The 13,399-nt window shown below is 38.7% G+C and overlaps 2 protein-coding genes across 13 annotated transcripts in view; one reads left to right on the top strand and one right to left on the bottom strand.

The window, feature by feature from the left end:
* STS (steroid sulfatase) overlaps nt 1-13,151 on the bottom strand; it is a 103,566-nt gene extending 90,415 nt beyond the window's left edge. The window contains exons 1-4 of one of the 12 annotated variants that reach the window (XM_030475591.1): nt 12,875-13,151; nt 12,705-12,743; nt 11,515-11,595; nt 2,534-2,785 (exon numbers count right to left, since the gene is read on the bottom strand). The gene's annotated coding sequence lies outside the window, so the exon portion shown is untranslated. The other 11 variants (XM_030475587.1, XM_030475586.1, XM_030475588.1 and 8 more) reach the window with 11 other exon arrangements.
* Nucleotides 12,186-13,399, top strand: part of PUDP (pseudouridine 5'-phosphatase) — a 78,003-nt gene continuing 76,789 nt past the window's right edge. Inside the window, exon 1 of the mRNA XM_030475595.1 lies at nt 12,186-12,363. Within this exon, the coding sequence (XP_030331455.1) occupies nt 12,285-12,363 (79 nt within the window). The 5' untranslated portion in view covers nt 12,186-12,284. The remainder of the gene's footprint in view (nt 12,364-13,399) is intronic.

Consider the following 13,399-nt stretch of genomic DNA (forward strand, 5'->3'; position numbering starts at 1 on the left):
AATCTGGTTCATGTTACTTCTGTCATGGAACTAATATTTGGGGAATGGTATGTCCTTATTCTGCAAATAGTTGTGAACATGTCTCATGACAAATTGCTTGGAATTATTTTGACAAAAGTCTTTCTAGCAAACCCCACCCCCCCGGCAGAAAAAAAAATAAAAAATTATTTTTTGGTTTGTCATGTTTTACATCTAAAAATTAAATTCATCACCTTTAATTTTACATCTAGAAAAATAGCCCGTTTAGCATTTACAAGGTGAAACCAAATCACTTTTGTTGTTCTTTTGGGCTGGGAGATATTTTTACTATGCTATTTTGAACAGGGTTAAAAGATTTACCCACATACCACCCATTTTTTTATGACCTAATGCAAAATTTGAGCAAAGAGAATAGAACTATACAGTTATAATTTTTATTTTTCCCCAATTAACATGGTGGAAAAAACCTTCGGAAATGGGGGAAGGGGGGAATTAAAATGGTAAGTCATTTTCTAATCAGCTCTAATGCAGAGATACTCCACTAGCATTATTCATTGTAAAAACTATTAAATACAATTATTGGAAACAGATTTGAAAACAAAACATGAGGATCACAAAATTAGGAGGTCTTACAAACCAGGAAAATATTTACTCCAGAAAGAACACTTGTACAATTAGGAAAAGAAGGATTATGAGCTCTATAGTGGTTATATAGCTACCTGATTGCAAACTACATAGATCAGATTCTTCTAAAAAATGTGCAAGCCAAAGGGCAAAGACATTTACAAAATAAGGCATATGCATTAGCCAACTTTATATCCCAATTCCAAAGATTTGATCATTTACTAACTTCAGTAAGAATACCAAGGAATACCTGAATTACTCCCCCAGAATAAAAAGAAAAACCAAAAAACACCATAGGATTAGGCAACAATTAGAATGAAAGTCTTAAAATGAAAGATATCTGAAACAGCAAATAATTCTAAGACTAAAAGTATCTGCCTACAATACAAGAAAAGACTAAGTGGGTCCTTAGGGTCTGACAGAAAAAAAAGAAATCTCAAACAAATGAAATGTATATATTGTATTACAGCAATACAGGAAAAAACAGCAATTTAAGCCACGAGGTATCCGGTTTCCTTCTGCCCCGTGTGAGTATAAAACTCTTGCTCCTTCCCTCCTCCTTCCCCCTTCCTCCTCTTCCTTTTCCTTTCTCTAGTTCTTTCTCTCTTTTGTAGGAGCTCTAGGAAACTTGTAAATTCTTGCTGTTAAAACAGAACACAGTTCCTTTGCACATAGGAGCTAAAAGGCAAAATTACAACATAGCAAAATGAAACTTTTCATAGTAATTCACTTCATTTTCACCTCATTTTATATGACATTTTAAGAGCACAAATAAATATAATAAGTATTCAAAAAAGGCATTTTTTTCCATTTTCTTGTGGTAAACCAGTATTAACTTCCTTTTAACATTTGAATGGTTTCTCAGTATTAGCTTCAGGGGTCTCATTATCTTTTGGCCTGGACTGGAGCATGCTGCAAGTATGTTTGAAGCGAATAACATGCTTTTTCAATCATATCAGAATGTCTTTAAAGAAGTTTATAAGAAAGAACATTTTCCTTTGCTTTACGCCTTTAGGTACAACACAATCTTATGTTTTTAAAGGACGGATTCTGCTCATCAATGAAAAACAACATGGCACTTCCTCTGTCCAACATGCATTTTTCAGGACTAATACTTCACTGCTGTTATTAGACAACTGCTGTAATAGAAAACATATCCAGTTGCCTATTATAATAACTTACATGAACTGGAGACGTGATGCTTCTTACATAGCTAAGAGTAACTTTTGCAAATGACTAATCCATGTCAACAGCTTCTAATTTTCTCCATTATAGTCGCCAGTTCTGTCAGCAGTGCACAATATAAACATGGGGGGTGTGGGTGTGTAAGGGGAGAGGATACAGTAGCCTTCTACCTTACTAACTTTGATTTCTAATTAAATACAACATGTAACACTAGGGATTCCTGCAGAAAGCATGTTTGCATACAACACCATACAACCACCAATCAGGCTAATTCAAGACAATGTCAGAGGAAAATAGGTCTGTCTGAGCTCTGAACCGTAAGATTTCCTTCCAAGTAGGCTGATTCTTTAGCACTATATTAAAAAGAAGAGGCCATTTTTACACCATTATCTTTTAATTTAAAACATTGTCCAAGATGTGAAAAATCCAAGATCACCACCACTGTGAACCTGCAGCAGCTCAAATTTCTATGTTCACAGCCCAGAGTGCCACAGCCACAATTCTTGTTAAGCACTTCCTAACAATCCGTATCAAATGTCCTGTCTTCCTCCAATCCGTGTTCTCCCACTAAACTGATTTTATTTAATTCTTCCTCATCCCCAAAATTCCTCACATATAATCAAAAAGCCACCCCACGAATTCTGCAATTCTAATCTTTCTAAACCATCTCTTACCCTATTGCAAATCCCTTTCTACTCAAGAATCCTGTATTTCTGTGTCATCAATATAAACTCAGACTGAATACCTCTTGGATGCCTCTAGTCGACTCCTCCAAATCTGCTTGCCCAGATATTGCTGTTATCACTAGCACTCTACCATTACAACTCCTGATTCTGCTGCATGTTGATGTTTTCATCCTGCATGACTTCTTTCCCCACAACATAGGCTTTTCCACTGGTCAGCAGTACACAGCACTCCCTATTGCCGACTGTGGCTCTCCAAGTGTTAAAGCAACCTCGGCTGCTGGCCTGACAGGGATTTAACACAGGTCTGCATCCTAAGGGCAGAAGCAAAAAATACGTTTGTGAGAAAACAGGATGTATGGAATCGGTATTATTAGCAAATAATTACAAAACTGCATAGCAAGCAACATGCATGATCAGTTTCTGTTCAACACTTGTTTTGGGTAAATAGGCTTCTCCTCTTTCATCTTCCTTCTTTCTCTCTCAGCATGGTTGCTAAATGTAGAGCTTCTGCTTAAGCCTGGCAGACAGAGCCTATTCAGAAGTGATTATTTTTTCCTTACCTTTTCTCTTTCTCTATTATTCCTTGCCTTCGTCTCTCCCAGAGATTACCCTTACAGATATTGTCCTCTCGTGTTTACCCTCAGTTAGTAGGTTGGATGTGTATGAGATCACAAAGGAAAACATTAGATTTATTTAATATAACTTCAAAAGTTACGGTTAAGTCTTGCAGGCTTTGAATCAAGTGGATTTTGTCAGATTACATACACTGCACACAAACCACAGTCACTTCAAAACTACATGCTTATTTTAGATCCTAACCCCCCTCCAAAACTATTTAACAATTCATTTCCATTTGATTCTTGAAACAGAGTCCATAATCAAAATTACATACACTTTTAACATTACTTTTTAAACAACCGGAGCTTAAGTGGTAAGAGAAAAACCAGTGTTGCACAGCTGGAAAATGTTCTTGTTCGCAAACACCCCACTTGCTTTTTTGTTCGAAATGCTTTCACTATTCAAGTAAAGTTTATATACTCCTTAACCCGTTGTAGGCAGGGAATGTCCTATTCCACTGCAATCCCTAATAACAAAGTGCATTTTGTTACAAAATAACTTGCCAATATAGTTGATAGTATCTTACAGACAAAAGTAGACAGCATTAACTTCCTTTTTTTCTTCCTTATCTAAAATACACTGCATTAAGTTAAAGAGGAAAAGACAACACTGCGTATGTTATTACTTCTAATAATTGCTAATTCCCTGCCATGAAGAATTTGTTTTGAGCTGTGAAACAATATGAACTCCAACTACACATGACCTCAATGTTTACAATTATATATAACTATATATAAATAACAGAGTTTGGGGCAGGAGGGGCATTTTACCTTGCAGCACGGAATTGTTTCAGTTTCTGCCCCTGGTTTTGAAACAAGATGGCTCTACGTTGATTGTCAGTAAATGGATACAAAGTCCAGTCATGTGAACTGAAACAGACAACACTGAAAAAGACAACTTGCTATACAAAGCCGACACAATTTCTTGGTAAGGCACTACTTCACTAGTAGGAAACAATCTCAACATGTTTTCATAATGCTTATACACACATGCCTAACCAAACAATAAACTAAAACAAGTAATAATAATAATAAACTTGTTTTAGTTTATTACTCAAGATCTCCTGTTAGGCATTTCAAATGCTAGTGGCTTTGCACCATATTTTTGGAAAACATGCGCAGTGACAACCTCAGGTACATTTCTGCCTTCTGTACACATAGTAAGCATCCCTGCTGAATGCCTATATAGCAACTTCTGAGAAACTCCATTAAAACACCTCTTAAAGCATAACTTCAGATCAGTTTTTCAAACTTTTGCATCGGAGGCATAGAGTTATAGAGATTCTCTCTCTATAAATACATCATAGCCCATTCTGGTTTGCCCACTGTGCATTGTCTTAGAAACTTATGTACTCCCAGAAAATGACTGCTCCCAGAAGTCCAAGGACCCTAATACAAAAAAATTATTCATAAAACTTTGAAAAGTGCTAGCTAGTTTACATATTATCCTTTTCCCTCCACCCCAATTTTCCACCAGGAAACTTGGTCAGAAAGAGAAAGATGCATGTCCAAAGACGTTTTTTCCCCCACATGGATATGAATGCAGGGTTCAACTTTGTTTTTTCTTTCATAATTTGTTAGAAATATTGGGGGTTTTGATACTTTCGTCTTCTGGTCACCAAGTGGGAGACAGTATCTACACATTTATATTTGAACATTTATATGTATAACAGAGTTCAATTTTTTTAATTGTGTTTGGAAAGAAAAGGAGATGGAAAGATGCATGACTGGGAACAAAGGAACCTATATAATTTCAGAAGATGTTTTTGGAAGTAACACTTATCCAGAATTAAAAGATACAGCTCTGCTGTTCCTAGGGACTTTATACAGACTGGATTATTGTATATTAGACAATATTTATTCTGCAACAAATCTTCAGTAAAAAAAAGATGTTTAAACTTTATTCTTCGGCTTTGTCCAAAACCACTAATGCCAAGTTTCACTCTAAAAATTCTGTAGCTATGTAGTTACCCTGAGGGATTTAGGGGAATCATTACATGAACTTGTGAAATCTGTGGATTGCAGAGCACTCTGTACGGTTCTGAGGAAGTCACAATGGCTTTTATCACGGAACTCAGTGACATGTTCTAATGATTTTGGTATTTTTTATCATGGTTTTGCTTAACTTTAGTTAAGAGTTTAGCTAGGAGTTTAGCTGGAGGAACATATCAACTATACTATGCAAGAATAAAGATCCAGGTGTGGTAGTCACTACAGCCATAGTTTCTAACTATCAGATACCTGACTAAGCTACCTCAACTCACAAACAGAACAGGATCTTTAAAGAAAGATGGGCTTGCACAAACAGGAAAAGTATCTTCTATTGAATCTACTAAATAATGTATTTGATTGTATTTCCTGGATGTGATGAAGTCAGTAAAAGCAGATGGATATGCAGGTCCCCACGCTTTGTCAGGTCCTTCAAGAAGCAGCAATCACCAAGCTAAATATGTTTAAAAATTGCAAATGGGCAAGGGTTTACTATATTTCCACCAACTTTAAACAGCTTTAGTGCCAGCACTACCCCGGAAGATACTGGTGGCAAGCATCAGTGACAAGAATGTCACCTACTGAGTGGAGCTCAGTGCTTCCTGAAGCACACAGGCTTTCCTCAGAGCTTTGTAGCTCAGGAACACAGACTAACCCTACCTCATTTCACGACCACAGCACAAGATGGCTAGTCTCTTGATGGCACATCCTACTTAATGAGAATATATAGCCATCTTTAATATTAGAAGTCTTGTTAATAGATTTTTGAAAATTGCATTAGTCTAATTTTTCCAGATGAAGGCATAAAAAATTGTTGGCCTAAAAATGAAAACTCAGTGAAAAACAGATTACAGAGTCAGGCTGTCAAACGTGGTCATTAATATAATACTCATTCCCTACTGCTTGTAGCAGTCACTGGGCTAAGTGACACATGCAACATTTTTGAAACAGTGATACAAGGATTCATCCTGTAACACAGCTTTTTGGAGACAGTTGCCTTATCAGGCTTGCAAGACAGAAATTTTTCATACTTTAAAATGCAGAAAAATCTTTTAAACTGTATAAAGAGATAGTAAGCTCTACATGGGCTAGACATGTTGCCACTGACCTCTTCCAGTGAAGTATAATACTGACTATTCTTAATTAATGAGGATACAGCTAGAAGTGATCCATAAAGAAAATTTTAAATTGAGCAAGTGGCAACAAAAGCTTTTGGTTTGGTACAAAATGGGAACAACCTAAGCAGCAGTAGTAAAAAAATATTCAGAAGAATTACAAATCATGTATTACTGAACAAAATAAAACTATGGCAAAAGTGCTAATTCAATTCTTATGTTAATTCAAAGTTATGCTGTACCTGGGACTAAGAAGGCAGTCTATTAGTAAAACATGGCCTTTCAATTTGTCACTTGTAAACCCCACAGCTACAAAAACATATCTGAGTGGTGGGCTTCTCTAAGGATACAGAAAAAGTGGAATCCTGAAGAGCAAACGAAATGCTGAAAGCTTCAGAAAGCATTAACTTAGGAGGAAAGGTTAAAGGAATGAAATTTGTTTAAAAAAAAAAAAAAAAAAAAGTAGAGGAAGAACACAAGATATCCTAGAAGATTTAGTAAATTTCAGGTAGAATGTCTGGACAGACATTTTAAGCATATACAACTCTGTCTCAAAGAATTCATCTAGATCTTGAACATCTCTTCTGGTCTTACCAGTATGTAAGCACATACGAAAAGGAAATCTAGGAATCTTTTAATCCTGCAATGGCACTGTGAGCAATCATTCACCTTACAGAACCCAAGGTGAAATGCTTCAGATGCACTTAGTAGGTGGAACTAGCCGTCTTAGGAAATAAAAAATGAAAAAAAAAATCAGGGTCTCACTGGCTTCACAGCACTGGGACTACAATGCTTCCTTCTTGGTATCCCTAATATCTGACTGTATCAGTATTTACACGTCGTGTTTCCATTTTACAAATGTTTTATGAAAACAAGTATCTGGTCTTTACCTTCTGCTAAGGAAATTCTCATTCGAAGCATAAAATAGGAAATAAGGCTACATCATTTTCTCATATATCTTGTTACAACAAACTGAACCTAATTCCTCAAGGTATGCCTCCCTGCACTACCTAGGCTGATAGCATGTTTATCCTGATCATGTAGACAAACATTCTGGGCTGAGTATCAGCAAGCTCATTTATCTCTGCTCAGCTCTGCTGGGTAGGTACAAAATTGTAAGGCCATGCACCCACAAAGTAAGCAGAATGTCTGAGCTCTGAAAATTCAGTTCTACAGTTTGTTGCATGCTGACTGGGGAACACACATATAAAACCTGACTCTGAAGCATTACAGATCAGTGGCTTAGAGACCTTGCGACCCAGAGAATCACAATCCTTCTATCTCTTTTCCATCTGAAGCTGTAATTGCTGCAGCCTTTGAAGAGGTTGAGCTGAACAAGACTGAAAGGGACCACTGGAAGGGTCAGTGCATTCAGTTCCACCCTTATTGCCAGCAACCAAGTGACAGATGTCTTGCTCAGGAAGGTTGACAGAATGTGTATTCCACATGGCACTACAAATTTTTTCTTGTAGTCTGTAACAATCAAACTGTAGTGAAATGAAAAAATATAGCTATAAAATTCATATGCAGACAAGAAAGAAAGTCAAGAGCATGACCAAAATTTTAGGCTCCTGCAACAATGGAAAGTTAGAGAAATAAAACTGGAAATGATCCTACAGAAGAAGCCCTTATCACACAGGAAAAACAAAACAAGATACAATACTTGGGTTCATGGGAATGCAATCCCTTCTGCCCTAATCTTTCTGATAGTTTAAGGCTAAGCAGGACCATTAAGCACTTCAGGATTTCAATTACAATGACACTGCTAATCACCTTAACACTTTGCCTGCGTGCAGCCAATGTTTTACTGGAAGACAAAAAATTATGTCAAAAAGCTAATTCACATGCCATAGAGGAGAGAAAATGACTCTCATTGACTTGAATGGAAACAAAAAAAGGCCCCTGAAGCATGGCATTAAGGCTTAATTTCTCAACTTCAGAAACTGATTGTTCTGTTGTACCACCCCATCAATACACACAGCAATCGACATCTTAAAATATCTTAAGAGTTCTTGTTGTCTCTTGTGTGCTTGGTTGGCTTTTCCAGAATTCCACCCCTCATTGCTGCTTAAAAGCCTGGATGTTGGATGACCAATATGTATCTTCTTCACTTTATTCTCTTGAAGCATAACACATCATCTTTCTTGCCTTTGTAACTAACCCATGTGTAATAGGTGGCAAATAGCAAAATCCAGAAAAGAGATGGCTCTCCTCCTGCCTACCTGCTTGGCTGTAAAACCAATCTAACTGACTTAAGAGGACAGACTCCCTTTTGATTCATGTAATGAATAAAAGATTACTCAGATCAGCAGGTGTATTGTATTATTTAATTGCCTTTATATGCTCATTTTCCCTTTTGCAACCATAAAAACATGTACTAAAACAATAATAGGGTGAAAAGCTCTTGTTTGGTGACATCCAGCACTGGGAGGGGTTTCATGTTCTGAGGGCTTATAGGCTCAACTATAGCAACTGTTGTGAATCTCAGCTGATCGCTTAATTAAATTACATTTAAGTCTAATTCATTCCAAGTAATTTGTTACTAATAGTGGGTTTAACAGTTGTTCATGTACATCATTGCGAAAGCTTTTAAATTACTGTATTTATTCAAGTCTTTAGATTCTTTTTTAATATTCAAATCAAAACGGATTATAATCTGTTTATCCTCTTTGCCAAGGCGCCTGCAGAACAAGAAAAATAAAGTCAGTCATTTCTGTGTGAAACACATAGTGCATGACATTCCTACCAATGGTACAAAAATATGTAAGTGAATCCATGTTTCGAGCACAATATGAAGTTGTGAAACAGGAAACTGCAATTTTTGAGTTAAGTGCATTACCCAAGAAAACACTTAAGCATATTCTGAAGCTTTTACTTTCCAGGAAAAGAATTTAGGTAAGTTTCAGTAATGTGGCAAACTTTTTAGCTTCAAGGTTAACAAATTCCAAACAAACATACAAAGGTTAAAAAAGGTTATGAAAACTGTATATGTGAAACATTGTATTGCGTACTTAATAACCCGATGGATCCACGCCTGAGTATTTTCACCTTATCTCACATGCAAGAACAAAGTGATTGTAACATATTACAAAGCCATAGAAAAAAAGACTCATTTGGAGTAGGAAGGGTCATCTATAGGCAGCTAATTTACATTTGTTCAAAAACCTGGACATTCACATGTGTATGTACCATGTAACACCGTAAAATATAAAACTTGGCAAAAACTTACTCATCTGCTTCTGTATATGCCCAGATAGGAAGCTAAATCCATTTAAAAAATATACAAGGGTTAACTGTGTTCTTCAGACTTTGTGGGATTCAAGTCTACTTGCATCTCAGTAACCCAAGGTCACCCTTCTCAATAAGCACACATCGGGTCCTTAGGCATGTAATTAACTACCTGTTTTCATGGTTACTATACCTCCACCACAGTATGCTTCCTACAACTCAGAAGTTATTAAAATAAAGTCCTCATCACTTGAAACAGGCTTAAAATAATTAATAAAAGGCAAACAAAAATCAACTGCACAATTCCCAATCTCAACTTCTTTTCACTCATTAAAAAAAACAAACCCAAATACTACTGCTGAAATGTTTAAGACAAACATTTAAGACAGCTCAAATAAAATTTAGATCAGCACTTTCACTTACTGTGCATCTAGAAAACTATGCTCCACCATGAATTAAAAGTTCTCCTTGGACTTTCATCCAGTTTCATTCTGTTAGTAAAAAGACACAGTCACGCTGAATAAACCTAAACAGTTTGTCTATTTTGAGAAGATTTTCTTGTGTTTGAATGCAGCTTTGAAGAATCAAGTAAGCTAACATTACACTGATTACCACTGATGAGCCAGAGTAAAGCAAAGCAAATTGAGGTCATCAGTCTGTCAGGTAACCTGACAGTCTTGAAATGTGCACACTAAGGTATGTAGCACAGACCACTTAACCCTAAAATGTTCATCATGAGTATTACACTTCAATTTTGTAAGCTTTTTTCATAAAGCTTACCTTTAGGATTTATTTCCACTTTAAATACTCACCAGTTTTGCATAAGCCTTATGTTTCCTGAGATGAACTGGACACTAAAAATAGTAACTCCCCTTTGAGGAGGACGGAGGAGGCATAGTTGTGATGAAAATATGCTTTTCTCTAATTAGAACAATAAATCAAGATATCTGACTGATGTAGTTTTGTTTTTTTTTTTTTTTAACAAGTACAGGCATTAGTATGCCAACAAATACAACTAAAGACAGGGTTTTTTTTTTTTTTTTTTTCCCCAGAATATCTGCTAATTAGAAAATGGATGAATCCACCTCAGGTACCACTGCCATACAACCTCATTACTCACCCTCTTGAAACTTTTGCTTTTACAGCAGAAACACATTCTTTCTTAAAATAGAAGAATGCTACCATTACAAGTAGTGAAATTACTATAATGATTTTTTTATTCCTTTTAACAGAATAACACTTTTTTGGACATACTGTACGTAGGACTTTATCTTTCTATTCATTCTAGCTATGTTCCCATCTAAGTGAACTACTAAGGAGACAAACACATTTGCTGTCTGAAACAAAGTTGGAATATTGACTTGTTGCACAGCGTTTACTGCAGAAGCAAAACGGCTGTGGGCGTTCTTAACGCTCATATTGTAAGGTTACAAAGAATAAATTGATCTGGAAGCACAGGACCCATTTTCCTAAATCTACGCAAGAACTAACAGATGTGCATCAGGACTATGGATGACATTTTAAAAAGACATTTAAGGCACTATGCGCAGTCTTTTTCGTAGCCTACATAGGCAGGACTGAAGCAGCATTGTCAAATATAATCAATACAAAATGAGACAAGTTAAAAACAAACAAGCCAACCAGAAAACCAACCTGAAACTCAAATAATTTGGTTTGAAAGTCAAGCTTTATTATTAAAAAGGTACAAGTAAAGGCCAAGGGTGTTTTGTTTTCCTATTTCCAAGATAGAACGAGGTATGAGGACTTTGTGCCTATGATATTTCTCACAAATGTAGGGCGAGGATTCTTTTAAAGGATAGGTTTTGGGGGTAGGTAAGATGCATAAGGAGGATAACTTAAATTCAAATGTGATTGTATGACACCTACAGTTAGGGTTTTAAAAAACACCTCTAACTTGCTAAAAAGGTTAAGTATTGCCAATTCAAATGAGGGAACTGTCAGAAAAAAAATGAATTGCCAAGAGGCCTACCTACAGACAAGACACAGGACTTCCCTTATGTGAAGCTGCAACCAACCATTGCCTTCCCACAGAAATGCAAAGCAATACAAATCCTCAAGTCAGTATGTCACCTTGTAAGCCTGACACAGCTCTTTCCACGTCTGCTTCTGCAACTGGTATTTCGACGATCTTGATGCCCAACGGTGAGTTACCTGCATTAAAAAAACAGAAAAGGGAAGGCTGATGAGCAAAGTTTTACCTCTTCCCCTTACAACCTCACAGATAAAACTGGATGATGCGTTCGTACAGGGAGACTTTGCTTTCTCTCAAGAGCACTGGGTTGGTTCTTGAATTTCAGAACTTTTTGAATGCTGCCCCGCCCCCCCCCCCCCGAAACCCAAACAACCCACCATGAAAAACAACCCAGAATTAACTATTCCCGCACCCAACAGCCCTTTTAGGAGATGAGTTTACGCACCATCGCTTTACTCTTTCCTCATAGTTTTACACAGATTTGTGCCTGTTTATAGCTCCAGTTACCAGCGGTAAGAGTATCCTTGTAAATTTCCACACAGGCACACAAAACCTTTGCGAGGGAACGCTGCGTGAAAACGTCAAAACTTGAGCAACTCCCCAGCATGTCCCGTAAGCAGCACCGAACGGGATTTAAAATGACAAGTCCTCCTCCAGAAGAGGCCCCATGCACAGAAATAGGCTTTGTTTGTAAGAAAGAACCACAAACCAACCAACCAGAGGGCCCTACTTCCCCCCAGTGCCAGCGCCGCTCCCTGCATACACACCCGCCCCGCGGCGGCCCGGCTCCCCTCAGCTCCCACCGCCCCCGCGGAGCGCGCTTGCGCCGCCAACTGCCATACGGGACCGCGGCTGCTTTGGATTCGCCATGTCCGCTTCCTCCTCCTCCGCGGCCCCGCTGCGGCCAGTCACTCACCTGATCTTTGACATGGACGGCCTTCTCCTGGGTGTGTAGCCTTCGGCCCTCTCCTCCGCCACGGCCTGCCCCCGCGCTAACCGGGCACACTGCGCAGCCGGGCCCGGCCCGGCCCGGCCCGTTCGCTCGGGTGATGAGCGGCCGTAGCGGGCAGCCCCCTTCCCTGCCCTCCGTGACGCGCTGCGCCGCCCCTCCACCAACGCGGGCTATCCGGCCGCTCCTTGACGGCCTCAGCGCTGCGGGCGAGCAGGCAGGGCACCCGGGGTGGCGTTGCTTAAACCCGTTTTACTTCCTTCTCCCGGTACCCCCTGCTTGTCGTGGGCAGACTTCTGAATTAAAAGGTCCAGGGCTGAGATTGAAAAGGGAGCTTACCTTGAATCACCGGTGGAGGATTGAGGGAGGTTTGGGTGGCTGTGGGGAGAGAGGTGAGGAGCACATTGGGATTAAAAGCCATGGAAAGCGGGTGAGGGGAATGAATGTGTTTCCAGTTTGCAGAGCTGGAGGAGCCCAAGGGCCGCGACACGGAACGGCGAGTTCCCTACCCGGGGATGACTTCTGCTGGGTGGGGTTGTCCAGGAGAGCACTTTTAAGTGTTTAAGAGCTGCAGCCGGCAATTGAGAAGCTTGGAAACCGCTGTGATAGTCATCCCCTCAATTGTTATATTGGTAGAGTTTCAGCTTTGCAAGGTTATTCTGAAATCTGTTGCCTCCTGTGTAACAGCTAGATTGCATCTTGAGGTTTGAGTAGTCAATATGACTAGAACAGCTTTTAAGTCTGTTCTTAACTATTTGCTGAATCAGGGTCTTCTGCTGTAGAATGTCTCCTGTAGAATAACAGAGTATTTTGTATGCGCCTTGGTTTTTTAAATAGTCCATGCGGATTATCACATAGGAGCCAGCTTTGGACGTGGGTGGATTCTTCAAAAGTGTGAACTTGAGGTTCCTGCCTTCTTTCTGCAAAACCCAAGTTATTGCAGTTTCTGGAAAGACTTCTGTGAAGTCTAATGAATTACTCTGCAGGAGAAGTGCACTTTTCCCTTCTTGAGGCCTATAAGAGGTGAAGGCTGT

This window comes from Strigops habroptila, chromosome 2 (assembly GCF_004027225.2).
Source record: "Strigops habroptila isolate Jane chromosome 2, bStrHab1.2.pri, whole genome shotgun sequence".
NCBI lineage: Eukaryota > Metazoa > Chordata > Aves > Psittaciformes > Psittacidae > Strigops > Strigops habroptila.